General features: G+C 39.2%; 1 protein-coding gene across 1 annotated transcript in view; it reads left to right on the top strand.

Annotated features, from left to right (window-relative positions):
• Positions 1–15,857, top strand: part of LOC143378483 (solute carrier organic anion transporter family member 1A2) — a 73,076-nt gene that overhangs the window by 43,353 nt on the left and 13,866 nt on the right. The window contains exons 6-7 of the mRNA XM_076830258.1: positions 5,710–6,001; positions 6,100–6,292. Coding sequence (XP_076686373.1) covers positions 5,710–6,001; positions 6,100–6,292 — 485 coding nt within the window. The remainder of the gene's footprint in view (positions 1–5,709; positions 6,002–6,099; positions 6,293–15,857) is intronic.

Genomic DNA, 15,857 nt, shown 5'->3' with positions numbered 1-15,857 from the left:
CCGTTTCTCCGAGTACCTCTCTCGTGACTCGACCGGGGGGCCGCGAGACATCACCTCAACGGCCTCAATTTCTAGTGCTCTAGTCACCGCGGCTCTTAAGGACGTGAACCCGCCGAGCCGCAGCTCCCGCTGCATGGCAGAGCTTGACAATGCCGTCACAAATTGAGACACGGCGAGTTTTTCACGGGTTTCCACCGGGCAGTCGGCGAACGCGGACTGCGCTAAACGTTCGATTTTGGTGGCGAGCGAGGAGATGCTTTCATCAGTATTGTCCAATACTGATGACGATAATTATAAAACTGCTGGACTTTCAAAGGAAATTATAATTAAGATTGCAGCAAACGTTATGATAAGGCGTAATATTGATGCTACTTTGGGTCCTGTGAATAGTACCATAGCTAAGGTAATTTCAGTTCCACAAGATATGTCTACCGATTATGTAGAGAAAATTAAGCTGCTTCTACCCTCGAGATTAGAGTATTTCATTGAAAGAGTAAGCGTTAAATTTGAAGTAGTGGATACGGTATTTGTTATTAAAAAACAATTTCCATTGTGTTTGAATTATGGAATCACAATTCATAAAAGTCAAGGATTGAGTTTACAAAGTACTATTATGGACATAGGCAACTCTATATTTAATTGTGGGACTTGGTTAGAGGGCGTGCATGTGTAAACAGTGAGTGAGTGTGAAGAGTAGGTAAAAGCGAGTTTATTAAAAATAAGAGGGTAGGTTGGGGTAGGGAATAGATAGATAGCAGGGCCATAGATAGGGTAACGTGCGTAGTACGGGAGGAAGTAAAGGTTAGGGAGGCGAAGGTGGGAAAGCTAGTTTTCTCTGAGAGAGTAAACCGGGGGAGTGACGTAGAGGTTAGGTTGCGAATTGGCGGGAAATGGCTGATAGCGGGCCAAAGGCGACAGAGGAAGCGGTTGGTGCAGGTAACCCAGTCGGTAAAACAGGAGGGGTTGGCAAGGTGTCAGTGGGCGAATCTCCCAAAAAGATAGAATTAAGGAAATCGAAACGCGGACGCCCGACAACCGTCGAGAAAGTAATGAAAACAGGTAAAGAAAAAGGATCGATAGAAGAGTTTTTAAGTAGGATTGAAAAAGAAGTAGAGGAAGGGGCAGAGGAATAGATGGACATAAAGGTGAAAGGCACTTAATAGGGATCAGTATGGAAAGTACGGACGGTAAGAATAAGAAAGAGATAGAAGCAGACCAAAACCAAAAAGGGGACATGGCAGAAATACTAAAAACCCTAGCAGGCTTAGTCGAAGAAATCCAAAGCTTGAGAGGAGAAATGAGACAAAACAATACTGCAATTGAAGAAGAAATGAAAGATCTGAAGAAGGTGATAGGGGAGAAAGAAATGCGTTAGGAAAGGGAGAGGAAAGAGATGCTTGATAGAATCAATCAGCTCGAAGGTAGGATGATGCAAATGGAGGAGAAAGAGGATTGCAATATCAATAAAATTATGGAGCAGAAACTGGAAGAACTAGAAGGGAGGGTACAAATGGAATCCGAAAGAAGAGCAGAAGACGAGGTGAGTGGAGACGTGGAGAGAATGAAAAGATTGATAGAAATACAAGACAGAAGAGACAGGAAAAATAATGTTGTAATTAGAGGGCTAATGGTAGGCAAGGAAAGAGTAAAAGAACAAGTAGAGAGATTCTTCAAAGAAACATTAAGTGTAAGGGGGGCTATAATATGGACAAAAGTAGCAGGCTTGCAGGGAAGGGAAGTGATATACTTGATTCTGCCTACAAGCTGTACGCGGCCATTTTAAATGGGAGGATCAGAATAGATGTTGAGGAGAAAAACATATTAGCAGAGACACAGACAGGTTTTAGAAAGAACAGAGGAACAATGGACAATATATATATGTGTTGCAACATGTAATAGAAAGGGAAATAGGAAGACCTAGGGGTAAGGTTTTCGCGTTTTTTATAGATCTTAAAGCAGCCTTTGACATGGTGGTGAGAGAAGAGCTATGGAAGGGAATGAGCGGAAGAGGGGTGAGAAAAGGCTTGATAGAACGGGTTAAGGAGATTTATGAGGAAACAGAAAATGTGGTAAAGATAAAGGAAGAGCTATCCGAAAAATTTTGGAATAGCAACGGCGTTAGACAGGGTTGTCCCCTGAACCCTATCTTGTTCACGGTCTTTATAGCAGACTTGGAGGAGGTGTTTAGAAACGGTTTAGAGGGAGGGATTGGAATAGGTAGGGAAAGATTTTGGACATTAGCGTATGCTGATGACATAGTCTTAGTGGCGGAAGAAGAGGAAGCGTTAAAAAACATGATGCGAAGATTAGAAAAATAGCTGATACTGAATACCGAAAAGTCGAAAGTTATAGTATTTAGAAAAGGGGAAGGTAGAGAAAAGAAAAGAAAATGGGAATGGAAGGGAGCGGAAATAGAAAAGGTAAAAGAATTCGTGTACCTGGGTGTGCGTTTCCAAAGAAACGGAGACGTTGATAGCCACATCAAAGATCGCGTAAAGAAAGCAAATGTGGAGATGAGGCAAATCTGGGGAATAGGGGAAACGAAGTTTAAAGACGACTTTAAGAGAAGGTTGATAATGTTAGACTATTTAGTAATAAGCATTCTGCTGTATGGGGTGGAAATCTATGGGTGGAAAAAAAGGGCAGAAATCGAGCGCATTCAGACAAAGTACCTGAGGAGGTGCTTGGGTTTGGATTATTGCACGCCGGAATACATAATTTTGGAGGAAACCAAGACGGAGAAGATTAAGATTAGAGCAGGGAAGAGAGCGTTGAGATATGAAGATGGCGTTAGAAATGGAGAAGGCAGAGTGTTGGTGAAAGAATGTTTGAAAGAAAAAGAGAGGAAATGGGGGGGGGGGGCAAAAAACAGCAGGGAAAGAGAAGAATATTTGCAGAGAAATGGATACAGCCAGCTAGGAGTAGAAAACCTAAGACAGCAGAACGTAGATATAGTCAAAGCGTTGACCGAAAGGAACAAAGAACTGCAGGGCCACGTGCAATATAATAAAATCCAGAAGGCCAGATACAATAACAGATATAAATATATAAGAACAGTCGGAAGGGTAGAATATCTGGAAAAAGATGGAAAGGGAGGCAGCCAAAGGTTAATTGCAAGGGCAAGGTGTGGAAACATCGAGGAGGGCAACCGATATTGGATGGACGAGGAAAGAAGGAAATGCACTCTGTGCAGCCTAGAGATAGGTACAATAAAGCACCTACTAAAGGACTGTCAGAGTTTAGGTACTAGTGAACTAGGAGAGGAGGAGATTGTGGAAGGCAGGAGGAATGAGGCGGTGATAAGTTAGCTAAGAAATATAGAGAAACAGCGGAAAACAGAATGAATGAGCTTAGCTGAAATAGGCATGTAATAGAGGGATGAGAAGAATGAGTGAATTAAGATAGATTTTGTATAGTTAGGTAATTGTAAACCAAGTCCAAATTTCATGGCTGTGAAGCTGAAATAAAGAGTTTATATATATATATATATATATATATATATATATATATAAAAAAATAAAGAGTTTATATATATATATATATAAACTCTTAATTGTGCTCAAGCTTATGTTACATTATCACGAGTAACGTGAACTTCTTTAGAAGGGTTACATTTGATTACTTATGATCCTTCGTCAGTAATAGCTGACGAAAAAGTTATAAGGGAATATAATCGGCTAAGATTTAAGTAAAAGATGTTCCATGGATATTGTCAAAAGTAATTGATTCCGTCCAAGAAAATTGTAAAAATAAAAAATTATTACAAAAAAATGTTTCTTGGGTTTTACATGGTTTTCAAAATACAGATAATACTTTATGTTATGCAAATGCAGTATTACAATGTTTAATGCATTTAAGTGCCATTAGAAAACAATTCTTTAATTGTAATGAATCATCAAATGTTTTGAAAACAAGTAACTTCTAGAGCATCAAGTAACTTCTACTACTCGATGAAATTCTTGTGATTATACAAAAAGAATTACTTCTGATAATTTAGTTGTTTCAATACCTATTAACAATTTGAAAAAGAAGCTATAATCTTAACGATTTATTAAACGTTACATTTTCACAGTGGTATCAATCAGATAACGGATCATGTGAACAGTGTGCAGGACGTGATATATTTAAGAATGAATTAATATTGACGAAAGATATAGTTATTATTCGTTCACTATTATTTTCATTACAAGATGATAAAATAGTCAATGCAATACGTAAATTTAATATATGTACTATTTCCACAATCAAAGTATTAATAGCTGAACAATCATAAAATTATGAATGCTATATTTCATAGTGGGTCATGTATTGAGGATGGCCATTCCACCAGTATATGTACAGAAGCAGGAATGACTATAGTTGCTCCATCCTAAGAAAAACCTCGTTCACGCAGGGATGATTCTGAGGAGGCGCTGATTGGTCCGACTCCCCACTTAACCGCTTACGTTTTTCTCCGTCTTACCGCCTGTTACCACTCTGTCAACCGTTCCGCAACCTGCAGTGTTGACATTGACATCGGTCACGTCCCGCAGATATAATTGGAGAAGCAGGGAACCCGGCAGGTAAAGCGCTACGAACAATCGCCTGCGTCGGGCCCGTAAGCAGTAGTGGGGGGCAGCGCAGATCGGTCACAAAACGGTATGGACGTTAGGGTTTTTCTTAGGATGGATACAGTATAGTAGTTGGATGGAAGTTGATGATGTGCAAATTAAAAAAAAAGGCAATGGCCCAGAGGGGCTAAAGATGTTTATATTTTCTCTTATAAAAAAATTATAGTAAATAAACAAGTAAAAAAAAATTATCACGCTATGAAACAGTTGAAAGAAGAATGCTGCCATTTGGCACTTATACTTCTTCTGTGGCGGGCTACATATTCTCCTGTAATTAATACTAAAAAATGTGTGAAATCTCCACAAAATTACCTTTAGATTATAAGAGAATTAGTGTAAATTATTAATACTAAGACAATTAACATTTTTTCAAAATTAACAATTTTGAATAAAATATTTATTGCTATTGAAATATTTATTTGTATAAAATAAAAATATATCTGCTTAATATTATTTAATACATTTTTTGTTTGTATAAATAGCCATTGTTATAATTGGCGCAATTTTTGTATATTATTAGTTTTGTAAAGCTAAATATAGCATATTAATAAATTTACGACAGTTTTTTTCTGTTCGTCTGCGCACACGCGTATATGTGACGCACTTTTTTATACCATTTTTAAAAAAGGGAATTTTGTGGAGATTCAATTATACAGCAGCAGCAATTGCAGAAAACTATTCATAGGCTTATCTTCCTTTCCCTGTGATTTATTTCAACGTCCAATCAAGAAATACGTTTTTCAATTCGACGAAAGGTCTATTTCGAATAATTATCATGGATCACCATTTACCACTCATCAGTGACCTACGTGACCCATGACGCGTTAACGTCTCCTGAATTTATGACTTTTTTCCGAAAAGAAAATGAAAAAATTAATTTAGAGTAGGTTATGCTTTGCTGATAATCAAAACATAGATATCAATGTAAATATAAATAAATTCTAAATAAAACAAAGAATTTGATCCTTTAAATTTATTTTTAAATAAATGTAAGCATTTTTCTACATGTGAGCATATATATTTATAAGAGGTAGTGTTTAAGAAAATAGACATTTATAACTGAAGCATTCGATAAAATAATGATTTGTAATTATATTAGGTAGTTGAGCTGGCTGCAGCTTCGTTACTGACTATTTCTGGCACATATAATCGAGTGCCACGCAGACTGATCAGTAAAAAAGTCGGTAGTCCAAATTTCTGGCCATCATTGGGCAGATTATTTATTAATAAAATCTTAGTAATCAACGTTGTGGCATGTACGATCTACATTATGGCGCTTGTTAATTTTATGGGTTACGAGAACCTTATAATACAGTCAAAATTTTATATACCGAAGCCAACCGGAACGTTCCTCGGTTTCAGTGACCCAATGCTCTCAAGGCTGGTATCAAGTAAGACAAACTATTTTCTGATGCAGTGCGACAATACAAAACAAAAGTACTGCAAACTTACTCAGCATAATTTAATTAAAATCTCGATTTAATTTCAGACATTTTGAAACCTATCCTGATCGGTTTAATAGTAATTGTTTCGGGCCTTGTAATAGCCAAGGCGAAACCCAGCGGTAGAAGCATTGTGGCATTCGGTGTCATCGTAATACTTTTATCAGCTGGTATTATTTTTTCATTGACTGCTATACCTTGCGAAAAGAAGCCCGTCGTTGGTATTGACACTAAAGGATCGTAAGTACATTGATGCTCAGTAACTTCCAAAATATTATTGCATTTTTCTGTCAGTTATGTAAATCAAATACCACAAAGTCAATCGCAACAGTCTACGCACACCCTATAAATCTGAAATATTATAAATGATACGGCAGTTTTGGTCATTTTTATGAGCGTGGTCTGATGAACATGAGTGTATGTAGCCTTCAGTGATTGATTATATGTACACACATATTATAATATGCAAGGTGTTCGGTAACATGTGGGAGAAAATTTAAGGGGTGTTCTGTACCCGCGGGTCGGGAAATTCCCAATAGCTCTTTGCGACGTTAATTTGAAAGAGACCATCCAAAAATTCTGGAAGTTCAGGCATCACTGCTGTCCAGCGGTCGCTGCCAGCTCTCCGAACGGCGGGCCAGTGCATGATTGTAGTGGAATGCGTCTGTGAGGCGCTGTTACCATCGTACCTGTTCGCGCGAGCGCGGGTTACAAGTTTAAATGATGATCCTGCATATGTATGCTGTATAGGATTGGTCCTGGTATGCTACCTTGGGGAATGCCCGCTTTTATTGGATACAGTGTGATTGTCTGCTCTTCGTACATTATTTGGAAGAATATATTTTAAGATTACCTACATAGAAGTGGCATTTTTTCTTTTATTTTATCTAATAGAACGGGATGCCAAACTTTATCTAATTCTTGGCTCGCGTTTAGGAATGCTGCTCGGCAGTATTCTTTTTCTTCCAGGCTAGTTCTAATGTATTTGGCAACGCGATGTACTAGTTCGATAGTTGAGTGATGTTTCCTAAAACCAAATTGATGATCCGGAATAATGCTGTTTTCCGTTAGCAACGGCAAACCGTCTCAAAAGTCTACCTAGGAGCAGTTTTTCGAATACTCTGGATCTTTTTTGGTAGTAAGCTTATTGGTCTGTTGATCATTACCGGGCTTTAGTTTAGTATTATTTCGGCTACCTTCTACTGCGAGGAGAAGCATCTTATTGTTAGTATCAAAACAGCATTGAATATAGTGGTTAGTGAGATGATATTTTTGCGTTGCAGCTTTGAGTAGCATTCCTGTTATTAAATTGTAATCTGGAACTTTTTTTGAATTAAGGAATGCATTAATATTTTCGCGACTTTCGGGACAATATTCGCCAATATGTGCAAATGCCAAATATTTGTACACTTCTAACACAGAAAATACATTGACCCATCTAACTTTTTTTCAGTGCAAAGTTATGAAGAGGTCAAAAGTGCGCTGAGTTGTTTCCAGTAGAGGGTGGTACGGCAGTTGGCTTAGCTCGAAGATGGCGGGGCAACTGCTGTGGCCCCAGATTATGTGTGCTGAAGAATATGTTTACCTCCTGGCTATGCTGAGCCAGGTTATTAGCGTTCCATGTCACAATTCTATATTTGCAAGTCAATTTAATTTAGATAAGATAATTGTTAGTAGATTTAAAAGGTTTGGCATTTGTTCCGCTTGCTTGGTTAAGATGTTTTTTAAATCTTCAAAACTTTGTTGGGTGGCGTTGAGCGGCTTGTGTTCGCTAGAATTTGGTGAATTTTGATTTGATTTGATTTTGCTCTGCTATGCAACTATATCCCTGTATAATCTAGTACGTTGATATGTTATCATTTTCATCGGTGGAGCTGATGAATTTTTGTTTATGAATTGAGACCTGTTGGTTTTCTAATGATCACTCTCTAAGGGGAGAAAAATTGCGATTCTTTATTTCTTTATAGATTTTGCAACCTTTGTAGTTGACTGGGTCAGCTGGGTGCAGTCCTTCACATACGGCACACTTGGTGGGTTTTTCTCTTTTTGTTTTGTATAGGTGGTGGATAATTTTGTGGTCCTGGAGATGCGGTTTCACGCATCTGTATGCTCTAAAGTAATACGATTTGTATGACCATACATATCTCTCGCTGCGTTTACATTTCTCGTTTTTTGTACGGTAGTTCAAACTTCACTTTTGCGTTTTGTAGATACTGTCTGTTATATATATGGGTCATTCCACGTCAACGGGATCACCTTTGAGTCCAAATTTTGATGAAACGTAGATAAACGTATGAGGACTTAAATTGTTCGTCTACATATGTACTTTCGAAAAAAAGTTGGCACTATGAAAAATTCAATATGGCGGGTACAGTTTGCGAAATTGGGAGATAGTAAATACTCTTAATAAAAATCCGAAAATGACTCGAACGGCTTGAATGTGAATTGACTACGAATCGATACGAGTCGCTGATTACGAATCTGAAGTCAGAATTGACGAATTCAAAATGGCGGACTAAAATTTTGAAAATTGGTATGTAGGGTGTCATTGGGTCGCTAGTTGCGAATCCGTTGTCGGATTTTCAAAATTCAAAATGGCGGATGCAATATGGCGGGCCAAAAATTTGAACATTCTAAATTTTTTTATGAAAATTGTATGCCGGGGTTCTTTGGTTCGTTTGTTGCAAATCCGCTGTCAGGTTTTCAAAATTCAAAGTGACGGGTGCAGTATGGCCGAGCAGAATTTTGAAAAAGTTTCAATTTTCATGAAAATTTGTATGTAGGGGTTCTTTGGGTTGCTAGTTACGAATCCGGTATCGGATTTTCAAAATTCAAAATGGCGGATGCAACATGGTAAACCACAATTTTGAAAAATTTAATTTTCATGAAAGGGAAGTTTTAAGCCCCAGAGGGGATTGCTGACCTACGAGCGTTCAGCGATTTCTATACACTATTGGAAAGATCTCGTCTAGACGAATTGATTGATACCACTTTTAACTTCGAAATCAGATAGGATCAGTTAAAAAAATTGCCTCAATGTTTGAGATTTTACGGTTGTTACGTATGTGGAATTTTTCCATACGCCACTTTCAACCGTTTTTCGAGCTCGCGTCTGCGAAGGGAAAACGTCCTAAAATCCTTTCACTTATTACACACCACAAATGGGGGTGATGATCTCGACCAACTGGATCAGGACCATGGGAAAGGGAGTGACGACCTATACGGATTTCCTTATATGGAGATTTCTAACAAATCCCCACTTATTTTGGGACTGTATAAACCCTTTGGTTTCACTCCTCTTTGCTTCAAAGCTATACAGTCACCCGTAGAGTCACGTCGTGTCACGTTCGTACAGAGTTGGTTAATTCTAGTAAGATTGGGCTTGAGTCCCCGTCAGAATCATAATTAACATCGTAGAATCCCCGAGTTTGGTTAAATTCTATTTAGCTTATTAAAATAGCCATTCTTACGCCCCGCATCGCCAGTGCGGCAACACCGTGCAACTTAGTGGCCACTTACACTATTTACTTAATTAATCGCGAAACCGAAACTCCTTGACTACGCGTCGAGTTCGTCTGTGGACATCATCCTAGTGACTCCCCGATTTCGTATCGAGTTCGTTCACGACTAATCACCCTCCTGCGGTTCCCTGATTATAAAAGTCAGGTTCGTCCGCGTTTGACTCCATTCCTAGAGGCTCCCTGATTTCGTATGAGGTTCGTGCGCCCTCTAACTAACAAACTCTTAAACCGTATTCCTTGGGAAATACCCTTCTCGCCGTCCTCTCGCGTTGTCGCAGCCGCGGCTCGTAACAGGGTTTTGAACAAAAGAAACCGGTAGTAAAATCCTAACTGGTATGAAGGACCTCCCGGTGGGCACCTGAGGAAAAACCGAGGGATGTAAGCGATACTCTAGCAGGCTGAGGCGGCAAATGTGCCTCATGACCTTTATTTCAGGGTCGCGCTGGGCCTGCGTTTACCCCAAGGGTGATTAATCCATTGGCGATTTCATACTGGGCATTGGGAAAGGGGCCCATATGGCACATGCAGGTCCAACACGGCCCTGAAATGCAGGCATGAGGCACATTTGCCGCCCCAGCCTGCTAGAGTATCGCTTACATCCCTCGGTTTTTCTTTAGGTGCCAGTTGAGATTTTACTACCGGTTTCTTTTGTTCAACACCGCAAAATCTCGAACTCTGAGGCGAAGATCTTTGCAATGTTGTATAGCAATCTTTGCAATGTTGTATAGCAATCGTCGCACGCTCGTAGGTCAGTAATCCTCTCTGCCACTTAACATTGTCCTCTGTATGTAGGGGTAGTTTGGATTGATCGTTACGAATCTATTTTTAGATTTTCAAAATTCAAAATGGCGGATCCGATAACCACGCGATAGCCGGGCATGTTCTATCCGGATGGGTTCTAGAAGAGTACAAAGCAAACAGAGGGAAATAAAATAAAGTAGATGGTTACTTCTTCCTCAGTTTTAAAAGTGTTTCTTTGCGGATCCATAATATTCGGTTGTGTCATTTTAATGTTTGACAATCCGATCTCATATTCTTAATTAGATTATTCCTGTCATTCTTTTTGTCTTCTGCTAAACAATGGTTCATATTTTACGGATCTTGTACTGCATAATGCATTAATTATGGAATGTAATACTGTGCAATGGTTATAGGTTCTGTTGCGTCAGAATATCTCATTACCTTTAATCTCTTTTTTGAAATAGGTATAAATGCATGACTCGTTTGAATGTTGATCACACGAAGCGCGCAAGAAAATCTTTTATGAAGGGACCGCTGAGTCCTTTTATGATTCACCTTACTGTAATAAAAGAATCGCATGTTTGCAAATTTCTTCTTTGCCCAAATAAAAAGAGCTTCGGATGTTAAAATCGCTCAGTTTGAGTTGAATTGTAAACTACAGTATTGTCTCGTTAGCGACTCGATTTTGTGTACACGATACCGACTCTTCGCTATTCCCACCACTTTTGTCTCACTCTTGCCCGGCGAAAGCTAGAGCAAGATGGAACGAGAGCGAGCGAGAGGCACTGAAAGCGAGCGAGGACGGTACGAGACCGACGACGCGTTGATGTATTATCTCGCTCCATCTTTCGGACGCCTGACACTCTGTCCTTTGCGTGCGCGACGGGCGTGCGCGATGGTCGCAAGCGCGTATCGTGGGCACGAAACCGCTTCGCAAAATCTTGACGCAGGCCCGGTTCAAGTCTTTTTTGCGCCCTAGGCGAACTTGGCAATTTGTAATATTTTATTTTGAAGTATATTTTAAACAATACCAGCAATGAAAATACCATTATGCACCTCTTGTCGACTTTCCGCCCTAGGCATTGGCCTAATTTTGCTTATAGGGACAAGCTAAGCTTACAGGCAGAGATCATTATGTACATAGCCAAGGAAAATACATATATAACGCGTCTTAGACTAAATAAATCATTTATACTTTTGAAAAATGAAATTCTAATATTTTCTATTTTATGTACATATTTGTAACAACTATGCCAAATTTCCTAAATGAAAGGAAAGCCAATCTCGACGACCTTCGTACAATTGTATATATCAGCAACCAAGCAACAATTCATGCGCAGTCGGAGCACATACATAATTGTACGAAGGACGTCGAAATTGGCTTTCCTTTCATTTAGGAAATTTGGCATAGTTGTTACAAATATGTACATAAAATAGAAAATATTAGAATTTCATTTTTCAAAAGTATAAATGATTTATTTAGTCTAACTTTCTTTGGCTATGTACATAATGATCTCTGCCTGTAAGCTTAGCTTGTCGCTATAAGCAAAATTAGGCCACTGCCTACGGCGGAAAGTCGACAAGAGGTGCACAATGGTATTTTCATTGCTGGTATTGTTGAAAATATACTTTAAAATAAAATATTACAAATTACACTGCAACTGTTTTAAACTACGAATAAAAATTCGGAGTAAGGTCATCAATAAACTCAAATAAATGTATTATAATAAAGGGCGCAATTTGACAAGTTCGCCTAGGGCGCAAAAAAGATTCGTGACGGGCCTGCGTCAAGATTTTGCGAAGCGGTTTTCGTGCCCACGGTAAGCGCTTGCGACCATCGCGCACGCTCGCCGCGCACGCAGTGTTTCATCTCGCTCCCCCCTCCGGCCAGAAAGAAGCGAGAAACGAACATTCGGAATTAGGGTTCTGTTCACGATACCGACTCAACGCCGGTCCCGCCCAGCGAGTCGCTAACGAGACAATACTGTATAACCTGTTCTCTCCGCTTTTAAGGTCACTATAATACCGCCACATGCTCTTTTCCATGTGTTGCAGCATGAAAGTGTCATTCAGCTTCGATGCAAAAATCGTCTTTATGCTTCATCAGATTACTCATTTGGTATCTGTTTTTGAAGTGTTGCGTCGCACCATCAAACATATAAATAATTTTATTTACCGTTGGACAAGTTTATTTAATTTCAGGTATAACCATTTTGCAATAGGTACTTACACAGTTGCATAATTAGTACAATATATAGTACAAAATCCGTATAATTTGAACGACTATGTAGCAGAAAACGAAAAGAATGACAAGACATAGTTAAGAATAAGAGATCGGATTGTCAAACATTAAACTGGCACATCCATATGATGAATCTGCACAAGAAAAGGTTTTACTCCTGTGGAAGATGTAACCATCTTCTTCATTTTATTTCCGTCCTTTTGATTTGTACTTTTCTAGCATCCTACCCATGCAAGGGCGCTTACATTCCCGGCCGTCACATTGGTATTGCATCCGCCCATTTTGAATTTTGGAAATCTGACAGCGGATTCGCAACGAGCGACCCAAAGAACCCTTACGTGTAAATATTCATACAAATTTTGGTCCACCATGTTGCATCCGCCATTGTGAGGTTTGAAAATTTGGCTTGACATATGTGTGGCTTCACATATGTGTAACTTCAATAAGTGGCCTAAAGAACCGCGAGTAATTATTTCCTAATCACTTCGGGTAACTTACCGCCATATTGAATCCGCTACTTTGAATTCGTTAATTCTCACTTCAGATTCGTAATTAGCGACTCGTGTCGATTTGTAATCACTTCTCTTTCAAGCCGTTCGAGTAATTTTCAGACTTTTATTAATAGTATTACTAAACTATCTCCCGCTTTCGCAGATTGCAGCCGCCATATTGAATTTGTCAAAATGCCAACTTTCTTTCGAAAGTACATGTGTAGACAAACAATTTACGCCTTCACAGGTTTATCTACGTTTCATCAAATTTTGGACGGATCACCTTCTCAATAAGAATATATATTAGGGTGCCACTTATTTTTCGATTTTTGATTTTGAAAGGAGGTGATTCCCTCCTAGTTTTGTTCCTAGGCAGACACCACGTGTTTTGGTTCGAAAGGGTCCGAAGAGAAGAGAAACAGAAACTCTTCAAGTTGCTATAAAGAAGAAAAACCGTACCATTCCTGTTTCCGTTTTCCTGTTCCCCTGAGTTCACGTCTGCTACGAGACGGAACCAGCTAAGCCATAAATTACCCAAAACTGTAGGAAATTGTTCTCTACCGCCAACTCGCTATGCAATACGGTCATAGACCGCGACCCTGGCGAAATGCTTTGGCCCATCAGCCTGATTAATTTTAAATACGTCTCGCGGAGAGACACAGGAAGAAAGGGGGTAACTCGCTGACTGCGCGTAGTCCCGCCTGCTTTGTCCTCCCTTCAAATTAAAGAAAGATCCTTTATCTCTCGAGTATAAACAAGCGCTCGAATTTCAAAATAAAAGCACGCATTCACGTATTCCGCGCGAGAGAAGGTGGACCTTGGGGAGGAGACATTGCTGTGAAGAAAGCCTCTTCAAGACAATGATCGTTTGGGAGAGATGCAGAGCAGATTGGTTAGGTTACGACCAATCCGAGTTCTCTTGCACGCAATATGTGGACGCTTACTTTTGTTTTAAAAGTTGCAACGTTTTTACGGGTGACGCAATGCGTGTCACAGGAATTCGGGATTGGTGCGAGTGGCGTGCGATAAAGAAATAAAATTCAAGAACAAGAATTTATCTTAATAGTGTTTATTCAGGAAAACACTTCTAAATACTAAAGAAATTAAAGTAATTAGGTTGATTGTAGTTAGCCGATTGAAAGGAATTAGCTTATGAATAGTGGCCGTTTTGGTCGATGTAGTAGAAGAATAGAATTATATAAACTTAGGATCTAGGAAATTGAATATGTTTAAGTTAAGAACTGTTTGAAGTTGTTTCTTCGTTTCATCAGGGGCAGGTATTGTCACCTGAAATAATCTCACTCCATCGTTGCTTAGGAGTAATATTACTGACCTGAGAATAATAATTAATAACTTAGCTTCGACAACTAAGGGGTCTACAAGGTGGCTTCCGAGGCAGGAACGTCTCGTCAAACCTGGCGACTATGGCCTTGGTTGGAGCGCTCAACATAGCCGAGGGGCCTACCAAGCGACTTCCAAAGTTGGAGCATTAATTTATGTTGGGATCAGCTATTAGCCTTAAACGATCCTTCAGTCATTGAATTGAATGTCTGAGTGAATCTGAATGCTGAATGCTTGAATGATTGAAACTGAATGCTCTCTCTGGGCTATCATGCCCGTATTTATACACATTCGGAGTATTGGGAGCGCACCAATAGGAATGGAGCTCGACTAATACGCATCGGTTATTCTCCCCTCGCAAGGTCCGCTCTCCAGTCGGTCTGCAGAGTGACTGATTAGTGCGCAGGTGCGCCTGGAATGCTCGGTTCCCCCACTCATCGCTATGCATACATCGCTGCCCCCGATCCTTGCTCTCGCCGATCCGCCGATCGACTGAGGATCGCGCATGCGTCCACTTCTCCCACTCCTCAACACTCAATTCTCTCTCTTATTGCACTCGCGTCTCGCGGTACTCTGACAAGGGAAGGTCGCGATCCGGACGAGCGCTTTTTGAACGAGACCGGGCTCAAATTATGGGGGCCGATGAGCATTAAAAAAGTGCAAAACATTAGGGGTATCTCGCTAGCCGTTTTTATAAAAAATGGCTTTAAACATATACAGGTTACTAGATATACGAAAACAATCAAGTTCTTAACAGAAGCTGTTGTAGCTGCGAGCGTTACGCCGCAGGTTCATGTTCTAGAGGTCGTACGTTCGAGACTCGGCAATGGAAGTTTTATTTTTTTATTTTTTTCCAACTGCATTTCTATTTCTTATTCCTTTTTTTACTCACTGCTATATAAATAATATATAAGAATTATAAAGTATAGGATGTGGACTACAATTTTTAATAACACGTTTTTTATTAATCAACTTATTTTTTTAATAATAACAAGTGTGGCTAAAGCGTTTATTAAAATAAAATTCGCTTTTTAATAATTATGTATTTGGCTACTGAATATATATGTGCGCAGAAATTGCAAATAATATAGATGTGAACATAATATTATAATGAGTACATGCAATACATAATACAGCAATAGTAGAAGTAAACATACAAATGTATGGGATGTGGCGTATTTTTTCAATATATTATAATGTAAATACCACAACATATAGGACATTCCATGATACTGGAAAATAATAAAATACCGCCGACATTAGTATTAACCGATGTGCACCACGGGGAGGTTGTCGGTTGGTTTTTCACATAATATGAATAACGCCACATGTGATGCAACATGTAGTATACCAACAGTAAAAGTGCGCATAGATTGTAACGTCTGCAATAACAAATAAATTGTAATATCGTGAAATATTAGAAAATATTATACACAATTTACTTGTATTATATTATACGTGTTATTAAA

This window comes from Andrena cerasifolii, chromosome 2 (assembly GCF_050908995.1).
Source record: "Andrena cerasifolii isolate SP2316 chromosome 2, iyAndCera1_principal, whole genome shotgun sequence".
Taxonomy (NCBI): domain Eukaryota; kingdom Metazoa; phylum Arthropoda; class Insecta; order Hymenoptera; family Andrenidae; genus Andrena; species Andrena cerasifolii.
Note: the sequence above shows the minus strand (reverse complement) of the source record. Positions and strands in the feature narration are given on the sequence as shown.